The 15,823-nt window shown below is 56.0% G+C and overlaps 7 protein-coding genes across 7 annotated transcripts; 3 read left to right on the top strand and 4 right to left on the bottom strand.

Moving 5' to 3' along the window:
- Positions 1 to 611: 611 nt before the first annotated feature.
- On the bottom strand, positions 612 to 2,373 carry BGZ61DRAFT_485571 (uncharacterized protein; the record flags this gene model as incomplete). Its single annotated transcript, XM_046249727.1, has 6 exons — positions 612 to 933; positions 1,005 to 1,214; positions 1,301 to 1,568; positions 1,607 to 1,897; positions 1,962 to 2,198; positions 2,274 to 2,373. The coding sequence occupies 6 exons, from the start codon at positions 2,371 to 2,373 to the stop codon at positions 612 to 614; spliced, it is 1,428 nt and encodes a 475-aa protein (XP_046095990.1).
- A 293-nt stretch (positions 2,374 to 2,666) lies between these two features.
- Positions 2,667 to 3,294, top strand: BGZ61DRAFT_152864 (uncharacterized protein). Its single transcript, XM_046237384.1, has 2 exons — positions 2,667 to 3,234; positions 3,289 to 3,294. Exon 1 carries the CDS (start codon positions 2,835 to 2,837, stop codon positions 3,147 to 3,149), a length of 315 nt encoding a protein of 104 aa, XP_046095989.1. The 5' UTR covers positions 2,667 to 2,834; the 3' UTR covers positions 3,150 to 3,234; positions 3,289 to 3,294.
- Positions 3,268 to 5,528, top strand: BGZ61DRAFT_152964 (poly polymerase catalytic domain-containing protein). The gene is made up of 2 exons (XM_046237386.1): positions 3,268 to 4,013; positions 4,078 to 5,528. Exons 1-2 carry the CDS (start codon positions 3,528 to 3,530, stop codon positions 5,488 to 5,490), a joined length of 1,899 nt encoding a protein of 632 aa, XP_046095988.1. The 5' UTR covers positions 3,268 to 3,527; the 3' UTR covers positions 5,491 to 5,528.
- Positions 5,529 to 6,248: 720 nt separating this feature from the next.
- On the bottom strand, positions 6,249 to 7,631 carry BGZ61DRAFT_485569 (uncharacterized protein; the record flags this gene model as incomplete). Its single annotated transcript, XM_046249726.1, has 5 exons — positions 6,249 to 6,460; positions 6,578 to 6,891; positions 6,961 to 7,204; positions 7,285 to 7,536; positions 7,598 to 7,631. The coding sequence occupies 5 exons, from the start codon at positions 7,629 to 7,631 to the stop codon at positions 6,249 to 6,251; spliced, it is 1,056 nt and encodes a 351-aa protein (XP_046095987.1).
- BGZ61DRAFT_152848 (uncharacterized protein) lies at positions 7,593 to 8,290 on the bottom strand. The gene is made up of 2 exons (XM_046237383.1): positions 7,915 to 8,290; positions 7,593 to 7,864 (listed from the first exon to the last, which is right to left on the bottom strand). Exons 1-2 carry the CDS (start codon positions 8,103 to 8,105, stop codon positions 7,645 to 7,647), a joined length of 411 nt encoding a protein of 136 aa, XP_046095986.1. The 5' UTR covers positions 8,106 to 8,290; the 3' UTR covers positions 7,593 to 7,644.
- BGZ61DRAFT_464494 (uncharacterized protein) lies at positions 8,176 to 9,877 on the bottom strand. The gene is made up of 2 exons (XM_046247485.1): positions 9,478 to 9,877; positions 8,176 to 9,360 (listed from the first exon to the last, which is right to left on the bottom strand). Exons 1-2 carry the CDS (start codon positions 9,587 to 9,589, stop codon positions 8,297 to 8,299), a joined length of 1,176 nt encoding a protein of 391 aa, XP_046095985.1. The 5' UTR covers positions 9,590 to 9,877; the 3' UTR covers positions 8,176 to 8,296.
- BGZ61DRAFT_152941 (uncharacterized protein) lies at positions 9,427 to 10,298 on the top strand. Its single transcript, XM_046237385.1, has one exon. The coding sequence runs from the start codon at positions 9,683 to 9,685 to the stop codon at positions 10,139 to 10,141; it is 459 nt and encodes a 152-aa protein (XP_046095984.1). The 5' UTR covers positions 9,427 to 9,682; the 3' UTR covers positions 10,142 to 10,298.
- Positions 10,299 to 15,823: the final 5,525 nt, after the last annotated feature.

The raw sequence follows: 15,823 nt of genomic DNA, 5'->3' as shown, positions 1-15,823 counted from the left end.
CCCCGTCTATCTGAAATGGCAGGGCTGGTATCTCTTAACTCCACGACTTGGGATTCACCACTCAGACAACACATACTTCATTGTCTCTTAGGCTGTAAATGTTTTTCACGGGAAATCAGCCAGATAGTCCATTCCAAAGCATGTACATGCATGTAATTCTGGGGTCTTGCTAGGACGATGGTTTCCGTTGTGCGATACTTAGGATACAATAATTCAACGCAGTGCAGCAACTGTACCCGCTAACATATCTTAGCAACGTCTTGGAAATTTCGCCACGCGCGCTCGACGCGTCCGACGCGTCCGACGCGTTGGATTGCGTAGTTCTTGACTGGGTACTCGGGAGCGGGCTACAACCGTGGAAAGACGTTGCTTGACGCACGTTGAATCTTGGGCGCACTAATAGTGAGACTGTTAGTCTGCGACCCTCGCACTGGACTACTGGTCAGTCTGGCCGAGTTACACTGAACCATCAGTGTGGTCCGTGAGGCCTGCACTGGACCATCAGTGTAGTCCGAGAGATGTACACTAAACCAATAGTTCATGGACTATTAGTCTGCACTACAGTGTGCACTAATAGTCCTCTTAATGGTTCGCACTATTAGGAGCGCTGCTTAAGACATATCAAGCTTAGTGCAGTCGCGTCTCAACGCGGGTCGACAAGCAACAGAGGTGATGAATGATGTGTGAAGGCGAATTGCAAAATATTGGAGACGGTCCACCGCAGTCTTGCAATACTCCTTGTGCTGGATCTGAGGTGTCGCCCGAACGAGGAGTGCTTGCACTGCTTGACAGTTATCTAGGATCTGCGTGTACGACGCTGTGGCTGTGGCGTCTGGGTTCAATCGGTGAGAAATGATCTGTATGAGATGGTACATGGTTTCGAGGTAAGTGTATCCGCCTGCCAGGTTCCCCGAGGAAACGGGTATTGAACAGCTTGAGATATTCGTCATAGGCGACTGGCACAGTCAATTAACAATGCAATTCGGCCGGGGCAGACACCTCACCTATCAAAGGAAAGAGATGCTAGAGAATCATGCCAAACACAAGTCCACCAGATTTTTCGGCGAGCCATTTCCTTTGCCGTGTCCGGCGCACCGCTCTCACCACCATCTGGGGTGTGTGGCAGGTGTAGGCCGAGGGATTGGGCTAATCGACATGTCAGTCCCAGGAGAGCCCATGAAGCCTCAGCTTTCATGTCATTGAGAAGAGCGAAACTGGTGAGTAGTAGCGCTTGGACCGAATCAAAGGTCGGCCTTGATAGGTCAGGTGACGTTCAGTTAAGTGGGAGCTAGACTCTTACCGAAGGAGAAAGTTTCCGAGCCGGAGGAAGTGGAATGAAATCTGAATATACTTCTGGGAGTCCAGTGTACGAACATGATATGGCGACTCGTGGTACTGGGAGCCAACAGCCAGAACGGCAAACAAGATGGCGAGCCACGATGCCGACACTGGTCGGCCGCTCTTCATGGAGCTCCCCGCTTTGCGTGATCGGTCTTCCAGGTAGACCATGAGCTTAGACTCGAGATCATCCAGGTTCATGACGAAACCCCAGAATGGTTGAGGGATCTCTTTGTAAGTGTGAAACAGTCTGCTACGAATTAGACACCTCCTGAGAGGACAGAATCGAGGTAATGGGCTTGCTTGACAACTTCACGATCCGAAGGCAACGCATTGGAGATGTCCTGAGCCAGCTGGTCGAGGTGCCGCGATGACATAAGAGGAAACGGCGCTGAGGTGTCCAGCCCCAGGATCGACCCCATGTTTTGGTGGATGTCTGGCGTCACAGCGCCTCCTGGATTCTGGTGATCCGACCTGGACTGCTCGCGCAGCAACGCAGGAATACTGTTCTGGCCCAGATAACGTGACGTCTCCGTGGAATCTGGCTCATCTGTGCGGACTGATTGGCCAATAGTCAGGATTGACGACGAGACACAACAAATTTGCAGACTTGCCTGTCGTACGCGGCCAGTTTGGGCGACGCTGTTCCTGTTCGCCAATCTCATCTCGGCCATACGGAGACGAGTGACGTCGCTTCCTCCCTTGGGAGCCCCTCGAGGCGACGAAACCTTGCTTGCTGGCGAACGAGTAGTTCGGCTGATACGAGCACAGTGGTGCGTGATCTCGGTTGACGCAGTTCTCGCACGGCTGCTTATTGTCACACTTGACTTTGCGCTGGCGACACGGCCAGCATGCTGTGCCTGTCATGGTCAGGTGAGTAGGCGAATCAGAGGCAACGGTTAGGCCTCAAGTATGGCATCAGTGGAATAACCTACCATCTTGGACTTTGCGACGGGAGTGAATGATGCGTCTCGCCTCCTCAGGCGTCAGATCTTCAACCGAAGCCTGATCAGGCGAAGCATATGGCTCGGCCATTGCTAGTAGGCTTCAGTCAGAACATAAATTCTGCAGCTGCAAAGAAATAGCGGGGCATCGGGGAGCTTTGCCATCTGAAGACTGATATATTGGCCGCTCTGGGGTTTGTGACGGGATATGTCGGTCGTCATCTACCTCATCGGCCTCTGCGGAAGGATGGTTGTGCTCGACTATGGGACACAAGGACTTCATCCCTAACCTCGGATCCTCCAGGAGAGGCGACGGCGGCTCAAGAGAGTTGGGGATGGATCACGCCACCTTGTCTGGCTTGATTGGATGCATGCCGCTTTGGGGTCGTCACAGAGGAACCAGGCAAAATTTCGGGCAGGGCTTGGCTAGGAGCCCTGTAACGGTCCGTTCCTTGCTTGGAGGCCGCCACCAACACCAAACCCCGGCACCCACAGGCGATACAAGGCCATGACAACAGCGCATCGGAAAACGGCCACTCCTCGTAGTTCACAATGGCAGCCAACCCAGCCTCCTCTCCAGCCGAAGAGGCAAGGGTGCCAGTGCTCGCCCTGTTGTGTTTCCTGGTAGCGCGTGGTCGGTGTTTTGGAGGCGGTTTGAGCTGGCGCCGTGTACCCATCTGCCTGCGGGCAGGGAACGCAACTTTCCGTCGTTTGTGTGATGGCATATCTTCATCGCCGCCTTCAGCCTTTCCTTCTCCGATAGAACCTTTTTGGCCGGGGAAGAACGATGACTGCGCATGCTACCAAGTGCCGTGTGGTTTCGCAATTGCGTCTGCCCTTCCTCACCGTCAAAATCGGCGCCATTAGGCTGGCTCGCCCAAGGGTTGATATTCCGAGGCTCCCCGGCGCAGGTCTGACCGCTCTGAGACCGCTCTGAGACAAGGCGTACATGGTATGGGTATGCGCAAATCCCCTGTCGGCTGTCCCTACTCTCTCACTATAGCAGAAATCACCGAGCGACTGACCGCGAATTAGGGCAACCTTGGCGGCCTTGTGTCACAAGGCGAATCCAGGCCATGGCACTGCCCCCTTTGGCCAGGGCGGGGGCGGCTTCAAGGCTTCTCGGAACATCGTTGCGATTCCCCGACCGGCATCTCAAGGCACCCACATCCCATTGTTCCATACTCCTTTGAATCAACCAACCTCTCTTCGAATGTTACAGCGACTTGGACTGTACGTCTAGCGATGGACAACTGGTGGCGCCCAGATCCGCCAGGGACCATTAACCCAGCAAAGCTCACCTCATGTACACCAACTACCTCCGAAGCCCTGACCGCTCCTGAAGCCGCCCACCAAAGAGTCCCATCAGCAGCACCGACTCCGACGATACCTCGTTCAATTGCTCCCCCTCTTCCTCGAATATCTTCCGACTGGGATCCTGAACACGATATTGTGGTGCGTGGGAACTTGGGACATCAGGATATTCGGAAGGAGTTTGAGGACTCTCATGTCGCGAAGCGGCGCCTGGCTGCTACGAGAGCGAGGCACACTTCGCACCATGGCTATTTTCGGAGGCAGACTGACGGTAAGGCGAGCCTGCGTGTTCCCGTTGATCTGGGAGCACGTGCCGATGCCACGGTCTTGATAGATAGGGCTACGGCGTCGATATATGATGTTTACCTCCTACGGGCCGACATCTCGAAGAACGAGAACTTCTTCCGGAGGCATCAAGTACGTGAGAACGCATGCACATGTATAGACGATGTTAAATTACTAACGAGAAGCTCTACAATAGATAGTATTCAACCCAGAGGCCAAAACCTACACGCTCTTGACTCGGGAAGGTCGCGTTGGGCTTCAAGGCGTAGGCAGGCAGGAAATGGAGGAAACCGATCTAAAGCCCGTCATTGCTAGGTTCCGCAAGATATTCCGCAACAACACGGGCCTGGCATGGAACCGAAGATACGAATCCCCTTTCATCCCGAGCTGGCACTTTATGTTCGTCGAGCTGGACTACCGCGGGACCGTCGCATGCCCCAAGGAAGTCCCAAATTACGCAATGATCGACGCCAGGATTACGGAGGAGGTGAGGGATTTGATGGAGCTTATGCTCTATGGCGGTTCTATGCGGAAACATAATGGCGGCGAGAGCCCAAGCACGTCGAGACCCTGGCCGCCATTTAGCGCTCCGTACGAGCAGCTCAGTCCTTGGTCCATCTTCTTGGCATTCAAGATTCTGGAGCGTATCTGGAAATACCTCGAGTCCGTGCGCCCCATCCACTGGAAGGCCATCCTCAGAGCGTCGTCGTTGTATCGCAGCCGGATCCCCTTCTGCGCAGGGCACGACCGCCCCCCAGTGATATCAAGCTATCATGCCATCTTCCTCGAACTCAAATTCCTCCACTCGCTCCATCCGCGGCAGGAAATAGCCAACATGCTAGCCGACGTCCACCGCCGAGGTTCCCTCCAGCTCAATGCACATAAGGCCCTCGCCCAGCCGCTGTACCAGGCCTACAGCTCTCTGCGGCATGGCTTCCGCCGCCTGACGGATGCTTCGACGCTCGAGTTCCGGGAACTAAAATATTACCTAGAAAATTCCTGTCATCGCACGCATTGTCGGATCCTGGAGCTCCAGGACATCTACCGAGTCTTCGTTAAGGCTAACCTGCCAAATCCGTACTGCGACTGGATCAAGGCAAAGCAAGGCCACGATGCCTGTGGCGAGGAGAGACTCCTACTGTGGCACGGCACGCCACTCGACTCTCTGCTGGGTATCCTCGACCTGGGGCTACAGATCCGCAGGCGAGGGGCTAGCTTCACGGGGGCCATGTTCGGCAACGGCATCTACCTCGCCGACGTGTCAAGCAAGTCGGCGGGCTATTGCAAGCATGAATTGTGGGGCGGCGAGGCGGTGATACTCCTGTGCGAGGCCGACATTGGGGCGCGGCGGATCCGGAGCCTGACGAGCATCAGCGATGGACACGAAGCCATCGAGAAATCGGGCGGGCAGCAGAGGTGTATTGAAGGGGTAGGGAGGGTTCGGCCTTCGAAGTGGAAGAAAGTTGGGTGGGAGATGGGAGGACTGCCCTGCACGGGCGAGGAGATGGTTTTGATGGTTTGTAGATTGAAATTCTTTCTCCTCCTTCTCTTCCTTCCATTTTATTGCATGTGGTTATTTGAGAGGATTTCGAGACTAACCCGTGCGTGACTTTATAGCCCGATACGACGGTTCCATACAGTGACACATTTTCAGGGGGGAGCTTGGCGTTCCATGAATATGTTGTTTATAATCCTTCGCATGTGCTTATACGGTATCTGTTTCGGGTGAAAGTTAAAGAATAGATAATTGCGTGTTGGATGGGAAAGGGAAGAGAAGCAGCCAAACTCACGAAGTGGGGGTTCAGGGCCGCCACTTCGGGCCTCCCTCGAGACGAGGCGGGCATACCCGGAAGCTACCTAGAATGACCGTTCTCGAACCTTCCACAGCCCAAGGAATCTGTATGATTGGCTACTCTCCGACGAGACAACTGGGGCTGTTCGATCGTTCTCTGAACATCGAATAGCAACTGTCCTACCACGACAGCTGGTTGACATACCCTGCGCAGGACCAGTTGAGGTCCATTAAGCCACAGCAGGCGAGTGCCTCCAGGGAGATGGAGAAGATGATTCAGGGGTTACAGGGTCTGGCCGATAAGAACACGACCAGCCATAGTGCAGCCGTGCAGAGCGTGCTGAGCGGGTTTGGGGAGCAAGACATCCATGTCACGGCCTTAGACTTTGAGAAGATGACGCTAGATGGCAGACCGACAGCATGCATCCGGTTCGGACCGTCGACATCCTTCCTCGAGGCGGGCCGGCGGCTTGAAGAATGATCATAGAGCCAGTGAAGATAAAGCAGGCAACAATATGGTAGATTAAACCCTAATTTGAAAGAAGCACGGCCAAGTGTGCTTTAATGCCCATCAGCTAGGTAGTTTTTGTTGTTTTCTGTGGACGGCCCATGCCAAGACTTATCGACTTCATTGACGCGAGACGATGCTTAGCCTCTTTGATGAGGCCACAGTTCTTCGGATTTTGAGGTTGACCAAGTTCCAGGAGGATCGCCTCTAGAGATCTCCTATGTGTATCCCACTCCTCAGCAAGGGACTGCTCCGTTCCGCTCTTACAGAAAACGTTTTCTGCAGCGATCTGCGCCGAGGCCGTCTAGCAGCTCGAGGAGCTGATTACAGTCCGAGCCTGGCATAAGTTAAGATTCCATCACGTTACCGTTGGCGTGCAAGGCTACCAAGACTTACGGAGCTCGCTGCCATACCATCTCTCGAAAATAGCCCTGCTGAGGCTTAGATCAACCTTGGCCAAGCGCCTGGACTCGCCTAGCTGCGCAAGGCGCGAAAGCCGCGTCGTGACCAGTATTGCCCCGTGGTCGCCAGGCAGGTAGCGTCTCAGATCGTATGCGCCTGTCACGCCGCCTTGCTCGTGGTCTTGGTCGACATTGTCGAAGATCAACAGCCAGTCGCGGTTGTCGGGCCGCGCAAGCCACTCCATCACGCTCGCGACGGCGGCATCGAGATCGCCCTTGCTGTGAGCCTCGGCCTGGTTCCGGCTCATGCTAGGAATTTGTCTTTCCGGGATCCGGTTGATGCAGCCGGCAATGCTCCCTCAGAGGCGGTCCTCCGACCTGCCGTCGAGCCAGAAGACCGAGCTGAACGTAGCCTGGTGACGCCGAGCGAAATCGATGGCTAGCTGTGTCTTCCCGATGCCACCGAGTCCGTGCAGCACGAAGACCTTCCTCGTCTGTCGGGAATGCGATCGGCGGGGAAGGAGGTATTTCTCCAGATCGGCGGTGTCGGACGGCCTGTCGACGAAGTGGCTCGACACAAGTACACCCTCGAGGCTAAAGGGTGTCTTGTAGGAGCCGAAGTCTTTCGACGATGGATTAGCGACACTACGATGGAAGGTGGGAACGCAATATATGAATTGTTGGGCGATCAGGCTGACTAACATTGCTTCCTCGCAAGGCCGTTCGCGCATGCCTTCATCTGTCTAACCACGTCCTGCAAAGTGACATGCCGGCCGGTTGCCGCCGCAATCTCGCGCTGCTTCTTCGACTCTTCCAGGCCGACATCCTCGAGACCGCGGGCGACGTTGAAGCGGTAGTAGCGGCCTTCGTCGTCGAGGCTGGATTTGTCGCGACGAAACTGCTCCGCCGTCGTCTCTGTTTCTGTTGCGAGCTTCTTCAAGGTGGCCCCGATGCCTAGGACATCATCACGCACGGGCTCAAGGCGGGTACGCCCGTCCCGATCGACACCAGGCACCGAAGACTGCCCCGCAGCTGGTCGGCCCAGACATCCTGAGCCTGGTTCTAAAGCGCGTATACGGGGTTATTCGCTCCCAGGGCACCGTCGACGAACTGCTCTTGAAAGGGCCCGATAGCGATTGGATCGAAGAAGGTAGTCGCGGCAGACGTAGCCCGACAGGCTCGCCATATCTTGGTGGAGTCATATAGGTGGGCCAGTCTGCGGGGACGGTAGCTCGTTAGGCACACCGTGTCTCCGGTTTCTTTGCTCGTCGCGCACACGAAGCTTGTCGGTTAGCCGTGCCGCAAGGAAATGAGGGAGTCAGAAACTCACACTTTGCAAGCTGTTTTGGAGGGATCTTTAAGAAGCGCGTCTTCGCCGTGGCCGTTGTCCACCAGTATCTGCTTGACTGCCTGCTCCAGCGCCACAGTATCAAATCTGCCCTGTAACTGGCCGTTGATCTTGACCCTGTGGCTCTTCTTCTCGAACACCTTGTCGGACAAGGACGTGTAGGCAGTGGATGCATTCGTCAACCGTCATCCTAGGCGCCCCAGCATGATGGCGATCAGGCCGCCGGTGCTGGTGCCGCCGATCATGTCGAAGTAATCGCATGGCTTGGGCGGGGAGTCGGGGTCGATGGTAGACATGAGATTCTGTAGAATCATCAGCGAGGACAGGCCGCGAACTCCGCCGCCGTCGAGGGCAAGTAGGCGAATGTCATTGTCGGGCATGGTGCTGCGGAGAGCCGTCCTGGTAGCGGTTAGCAAGAGGGATGCAACGCTGTGGAGGGCCCATCACGGACGGTTGCCACATGGAACTCGTCCCGGCCGGCGCGGGGTGATTTGACCCATCCAACATAACATCACTAATCCCACTCTGGCTCGTCGTACTGATCGCGGACGTGCTCGACCCGTCAACAACGTTTTCGTTCGTGTTAAAAGACATCTGATGCTCGAATCGAGTCAACCAGTCAAAATTATCGTCGAGGGTTTGGCTCGAGGGCATCTCATTAAGGGATTGCGCAAACGGCGGGGTCTGTTCCAAGGCCATCGACTGTGGCGAATCATTGTAATGAAGGGCGTTGGGGTTGATGGTAGAGCCCGGCCCAAAGAGAAGACCCTCAAAATCGAATTCCGTGTTAAAAGCAGCCATCGGCGGCGCGGTCCGAAGACCGCTGGTGAAGTCCATGTTGCCGAGGGTGCCCGTCTCCAGCTTGGGCAGGCCCGGCTGAACCCCTCGCTGGCCCATGGCGGCCGACATGCCACCAAAAATGTGGTCGAAGTTGTGAATGGGCAAGCCGGCGAGACTTGGGTGCCGGCTATGGCTATGGGTCGGCGGCATGCCCCGTGCAACGGAGGCATTGGCCATCATTTGCATCGCGGTGCCGTCAACGTGGCTGATGGTGTTGGCACGGGGCCGCACAGAGTTGGCCGCAGCATTGTTGGCGGCTGGGGGGCCAGCGACGCTGTTCTTGCGAGCACGGCTTCCGCCAGGAGCGACGCCGGTTGTCGACTCGCGGCGGTTGCGGGGACGGGAGGACGGTGTCGAGGTCTGGTGCAGCTTCTGCTGGTGACGAAGCAGCAGGTCGCGGCGGGCGAAGCATCGTGCGCACTTGGGGCACTCAAAGGGTTTCTCCTTGGTGTGGGAGCGCTCGTGGCGCTTGAGATGTTCCAATCGGGCAAAGGAACGCTGGCAGGTGCCACAGACGTGCGGTCGAGGCTTGTCCGTCTTGGGGGGAGCAAAATTGGCGAGAGCCTTCGTGTTTATGGTGATGGTGGACGCTGCCAGAGTCAGCATGCAGAGTCGGGGCAGAATCGGGGGGCGGTGCGAATCGGGGGGCGGTGCGGGTCGGGCTGAGGAACATGAGGGGCAGTGCCGGCCACGGCGGGAAGGCTCACCAGAGTCGTCGGCGGTGGAGGGCGCGCTGCCGACGGCTGCGTTGGACGTGGCGGGATTGGACATATTGATGGAGGAGCGGGAGACTCTGACACCAGAATCGTTAATCACCATGACAGGTTTTGCAGAGCTCGCGGGAGGGAGGAAGACGTTGGGGCGGGCGAGTCGTCGTCGTGGGGCGGGAGATTGAGTGACGAGGGAGCGAGGATGGCAAGGAGGACGCGGGCGCGGGTGTTGGGTGCCGTGCGTAGTGGGGGAGGGGGACGGAGAGAGAGAGACAGAGAGAAAGCGAGCGGGAAAGTGAGGATCAGGATGAGAGGGAAGAGGCGTGTCCCATGGCCGACAAGAGCATGCTCTTCAGTGCGCACACAGCAGCAGAGTGAAGTGAAGCAATCAAGTCGTCGTCGAGAACACGCCAGCGAAGCAGCAAGAGTTGCTTGGGGAGGCAGAGGAAGAAGAAAGGTTGGCGCCGAAAGAGACGATGGCGAAAAGGCAGGGATACAGTGCGGGACAGTGCGCCGCCGCTGGAGCTCCAGTCCCTTCCCTGTCCTGCTGTTGCCCAGGGAATCCCCGAGTCTGTGCTCCGGGCTTATGCAAGCGACCACGGGGAAGACGGCAAGGATGACCTTGACGAGGACCTCGAGATCCTACGTGGATACTCGTTAGTGGCCGTGACGGCCAATAGAGATTTATTCGAGATGCATGCCTTAGTGTAGTTTTGCACGCGGGTGTGGTTGTCGTTTGACGATACGCAGCTATGGAAGCGGAAGTTTCTACGGGTGATGTCGGGTCAGTATCCATCGGGAAAGTATGAGAACTGGGTGGAGTGTGAGAGATTGGATCCTCACATTGAAGGGACTATTAAAGAAAAGCTAGGTGATAAGGAAGACGGTCCAAAGTGGGCGGAGCTACTTTGTAATCTAGGATGGTATCGGTGGATGAGAGGGAGGTATGAGGCGGCCGAAGATAAGAAAGATGCTCAGTTGTGGGTCGGGCTACTTTCTAATGCAGGATGGTATCGGTGGATGAGAGGGAGGTATGATGAAGCGGAGGAGATATTAAGATGCGGTGGATATGAGGGAGAAAATGCTTTCAAAGGCAGAGAAAGGAAAGTGCAGGCCGCGTCCGTGGGCTCCTCCATTTGAGCTCGAGCTCGGCATATTGGCTGTTTGTATGTCCTGGGGTCAATGAAGAGACTAGGTCCCTGTGATGTCTAGGAAAGGTAAAAGAGGGTAGGCTGTCGGCCTGGGTGGGCTGTCGGCCTGGATAGGTTGTCAACCTAGGTTGCCCTGATGGGCTGTTTGAGTCCGGATGGACAGATGTCATTGAAGAAACCTGTGGTCTTGGCGAAGCTGGCGAAGTCTTTGGGACTAGCTACCAGACATTGCCAGTATTCCTCAGTGACTACGCGACGGAACAAGGTTCGCAAGGCCCTCACCGAGGACCGGGACAGGGTCGTACGATTCGATAATTACCAAAAGGGCAATTAGAAACTAGGGGAGCTTTCGCGCCCGCGACCACACCTTTCTTCCCCTTTTGGTTTTTTTGCATCCTTTCGTCCTTGTTGCTGGGGTTCTTCCGCTTTGGAGGGGTCCTGTGTCTCATCTGTCTCAAACATGGTGAACACCACGGCACGGTTCTGGTTCCGCTTTTTCGGTGAAGGGGAGACGGTTTGTCTCTGTCCCATGTGATCCCCCCCAAGACGGTCTCGTTTCGCTCAGAAATGATAGCTCGCCCCTGCAGGGCGTGGACTTTGCCTGTGACGGTAGTGTTGTCCCACTCTCCTTGACCCCATGCTCCCGCAATCTGCGCTACTTCATGTACAATGAGGCTGGGAGGTGTCATCAGCGATTTTTTTTGGATTTTGTTACTTCTGTGACCTCCCGGGAGGGGGACAGCGTGAGCTCCCGGAAGCGGTTGGTTGGAGGGTTCTGTTACATGAGAAAAAGCAAAGTCGGCTTTCCTAGCCTAAAGAGGCGACCAGCAGACAAGCACAGACACAGCTGGGCTATGGCAGGGATGGGAATGGGATGGGGATGGGATAGGGCCAAAAATGGGTTGGTCATAGGGAAGGACAAGGAGGATTAAGGCGTCTCGTGCCCTGGCTGGCATCGCAGGGCAATGGCATAAGCGACTTGGTGTGGGCGACGCCGTGCCAATGGCAACTCTGCCCACTGTGAAACAAAAAGAACTATTGCTCCGTTTGGAAATAAGGGTCGGCTCCCTGGGCAAGGCGCCATGGCCTGTATCCAGAACGGTGTTGTTTTGTTGCGACCTCGGCCTGGCTTTGGTGTACAGTAGCAGCAGTCGCAGTCACCGTCGCAGTCGCCGTTACCATCGTCGTCGTGTTGTTAGTGTTAAGTTGGTGTTGGTGGTATAAGGGCGCTGCAACTTGGGTAGTGGTTGGGGGCGGAGGTGGTGTTGCGGTTCTGCGGCTGCTGATGGATGGGGAACCACATGCGATGTTGACCCCTCCAACAGCGGCCACTGAAACCAACAAAAGGGCAAGAAAGACTAGAAGGGGTGCGCGGAGAGGAACTAGGTGAGGAGTCGACATTGGCGATCATCTCGCAATTTAGACAAATGGGCGCTGGCGGCTGGGTGGTGCGACGATAGGCGGCAGCAAAGGACTAACAACAGGGACTAATAGCAGCACAGTGAGCAGCCAGCAGCCAGCAGTAGGGGAAGGGAGGCGGGGAGCGGAAGCCCCTATCACTGTTCCCTGCGGAGGCAAAGCATATCGGTCAGCCCTGTAGTGTCTTGCACTTACCCCGCGCTGCTCAATGTCATTCGACCGCTAACCCAAACAGTTCAAGTCTGAAGATTGACAAAATGGGTCAGGAACTGACCTGCGGGGCAGTTTGTCGTCTGATGGTTATCTATCTTTGTCACAGGGACAGTTGTTTCGAGGCCTGGCCAAGCTTGAGGCTGAGGGTTTTCTGGCCAGGCTTGGCTCAGAAACCGTTGGACCATGCCGTCATGTATCGGACCTGCTTGCTTGACCTGCCGACCGTCTTGGGGCGAACTGAGTTCATTGGGAAGCCATCCCGTATTGGAGATTGGCACCCCCTGCTCTCATTCAAGATATCACTGTTGCAATTCAAAGTTTATTGTCGATGACCCATGTCAAAGGCTGTGAAGATGTCGCATTGAATCGGCCAACTAGGCAATATCGCCGACTCTGCTGCTAGACAACTAGTTAGACGCATCGGATCATGGCATGATCGATGAACTAGTAACACTCCCTCCAAGAGCCGTCTGTGTGGTGGCTAGGCTGCCGGTCGCCCTTTTCGTCGTTGAATGTCCAGCCTTGGCTTGTACAACCGGACCGTGGTGGAAACTATCGGTAGCGTCAGGCTCTCGGACGATCTAAGGCTCAGGCTAGGCCTTTGGAGGCCTGGCGCCTTTGCACCAAGGAGGTTGCTTGGGCAAGGCGATCTATCAATGGTAGCATCGTTAGGATGCCCATGTGCAGCTGTCCAGGGCCATGTTAAGCGCTTTGTTGCAGGGTTCAAAACCTGCTCCCACGTGCAGTGTCATCCCGTTGCATGTTTAGGGCAGGGGCTTGGGCTGATCTTTCGGCACTCGCCGTCACGAAGTGAGGTAGTTAGCACTTCCAGCACGAGCCCTATGATCTGGCATCAATTCTAAACAGGGAGTCCAAGAGACGAAATCGACGTTATTCTGCGGACCGGCGTAGGGCTGAGGATAAGTGTGGGGGTATGCACTAACGTTTGTTTCACCGGCTGTGCTTGTTTGTTCAGTGTCAAGACTCAAGAACCAGTGCGGCAATCTACCCAAGGCATGCGAGTGCCGAATGACGCAAAGCCAAGAAACGATTCATCAAGATGATGGGCGCGGCATTGGTCCGGAATGTGATGAGGAGAGGCCTTGCATCGAGGTATCATCCTTGTTGCAGGCGGCCAAAGCTCGAGACGCCAAAAACCAAGGCGTGAACTATAGTTACTTGAATCTGATATAGGAAAACTGGAGCTGGATATGATGGGCCGGGTGATGTAACGCTTCTCGTCTGCTACGTGAGGGGGGGGGGGAATCTGAAATGCTCCCAAGCTAGATGACAAGATCACACCTCGATGCGCCCTGACGCCTGAGGCTGGAGACCCCAGAGGCACACGGAATTTGTCCCGCCGTGAAGCTTGGTTGTTGCTCGGTCCTCTGTGAAGCCCACTTTGAGAGGGTTCACAACGAAGTAGCGCCGTTGGAGCTTGATATCTAATCGTGAATGGCTCGAAAAGCCGTTGGTGCGTACGGTTCAGTTTCATAAAAGAAACATCATGCTTCTACTGTACCAATCAAACGAAGCACCTCTGGTGGTGCATGCTAACTGAACTGAGACCAAAAAATAAAAAATATCGCTGCGTTGAGAAGGTCAATGCTGCGGATGAAAGTGATCCCGTTGCTGACCATGGCAAGGAGGTGACAATCGGCCGGGACGGACCAGGGTGTGGGTGGGCGTGGGTGGATGTGGATGGGGACACTCGCTGTGCCTCAGCTCAGTGGCTCAGGTTTCCGCGCTGTGCCTGAGCCGAGCCCCCCTTCCATCTGAGCAAGGACGACAAGAGTGGATGGGATGGGTGACACGGCATGGCAATGAGTGTGGGCCGGAATGAGCCCTCCAGATTGAACCCCGTTGGGTGGAGGGATGATTTGTTGACCGATGGTCCCGGGGGTGTGTTTTCCTGGTTGAAATGGACACAAATAATGGGTAATGGGCAACGGGCAACGGGCACTGAGCGGGCACCCGCCAGCTAGCAGATACTGGACTGTAGGCCAGCGGCGGAACTCTGTCGCCAGAAGCAATGGAAGTCTCACGCCCGACACAACCTCGACACGCGGCATCGAGAGGGTGAGCGACACGAGGATACGGAGGCAATGCACTTGGAGGATTCACTCCATGGCCAGGCGCATGGCCAGGCGCTGGGAGGATGAAAGACGAGGAGCTTAGGTACCTAAGGTAGCTAAGGTCCCCGAAGGTGAGGTCCGGTATCTGTACCGAGCACGCACATGGTAGAGGAAAGGCTAAGGATAGTGGGGTCAGAGATGCAGCCAGGTAAGTAAGTGGAAGCCATCCCAGGCGGGAAAGGTACGGAGAGGTACATGGGGTGGCAGGTTGTACTGTGCCTTCTGTGCATCGTGCATCGTAAATTTTACATCGTACATCGTACCTACCTCCATCGTACGTCGTCCCGCAGCCTCAACGAACCGCTCCGCGAAGGGTCCTGCAGCCCTTCACTTTACGTCGCTCAGGTCGATGTCGGGCTGTGAGTCCTGACGCGGTCCCAAGCCCACGCACACCACCCAGAGCCACACCACCACAAGTTGCAATCCCCCCCCCTGGTTGACACCAAAGAAGCAGAGACAGATGCAGAAGCAGACCGCAGCGCAGACCTCAGACTCAGAACCCGGACCGCACTGCCGCAGAGAGGAGACAGCAGCTAAAGGGCTGGCGCATGCAGTGTCCTCAGCCTTCCGGCGCTCTTTGCGGGTCCAACCATCCCCTCTCTCCCTTGCCTCGACGCCTTCGATGCAGCTCGGCTCCTTGTACTGTGTCTCCTGTCTGGACCAGCACCCCAGCGAACGCACTGTCTCTCCCATGTTCTTTGGTGTCTTTCAGACACAGCTGCGATCGACGGCCGTGTCCACGCCCGAGACCTCAATACGCCCGTCATCCAATGGCCGTGCCGCCGCAGATGCGGCAACGGGGCTGCCCCTAAGGTAATAAGAAGAGCCCCATGCTTCGCTCTGTTAACACACCTACACGACCACGACCGCTCCAACTCTCTCACAACCCACGCTACGCCGGACGCTACGCTGGGGACCACTATTCCAGGTTCTCTCCCCTTCACCTTTGACGTACCTAAGGTAGGTAGTGCCCGCCCCGTCTCCATCCATCCCATGTCCACCACGCCCACCAAGGCCACCATGACCCTGTCTCATCCACCACCATGTCCACCATAGCTCATGGGCCTTTTTCCTCTCCCTCTCTCTCGCTCACTTCCTCCTACCTTACCCAAGTCAAGCTACAACATCTCTGCTCCAGTTGCCGAATGAGCCCCACTGACACCCGCCATAGCAGGGCCCCCTGGCCTTTTGTCTTTACCTGCTGCGTGGCTCCTCCTCTGGCTCCAGCTTCTCGCCCTCTTCTTGTCACGGCCACCTGCGCTCACACCTATAACTAACAACTATAACTAACAACCAAGTGCATCATCGTGACGGTTCGCCGCTTGCTCCCTGGGCCCCCCGTCCATTTTTACATCGCACGGCCCTGGTCCTGGCTGATATCACAACGTTCCCCCAGCCCTTACCCTCCTGATCCCTGTCGAGCCT

Source organism: Ilyonectria robusta, assembly GCF_021365365.1.
Source record: "Ilyonectria robusta strain PMI_751 chromosome Unknown BGZ61scaffold_38, whole genome shotgun sequence".
Lineage (NCBI taxonomy): Eukaryota > Fungi > Ascomycota > Sordariomycetes > Hypocreales > Nectriaceae > Ilyonectria > Ilyonectria robusta.
This window is presented reverse-complemented; position numbering and strand designations above follow the sequence as displayed.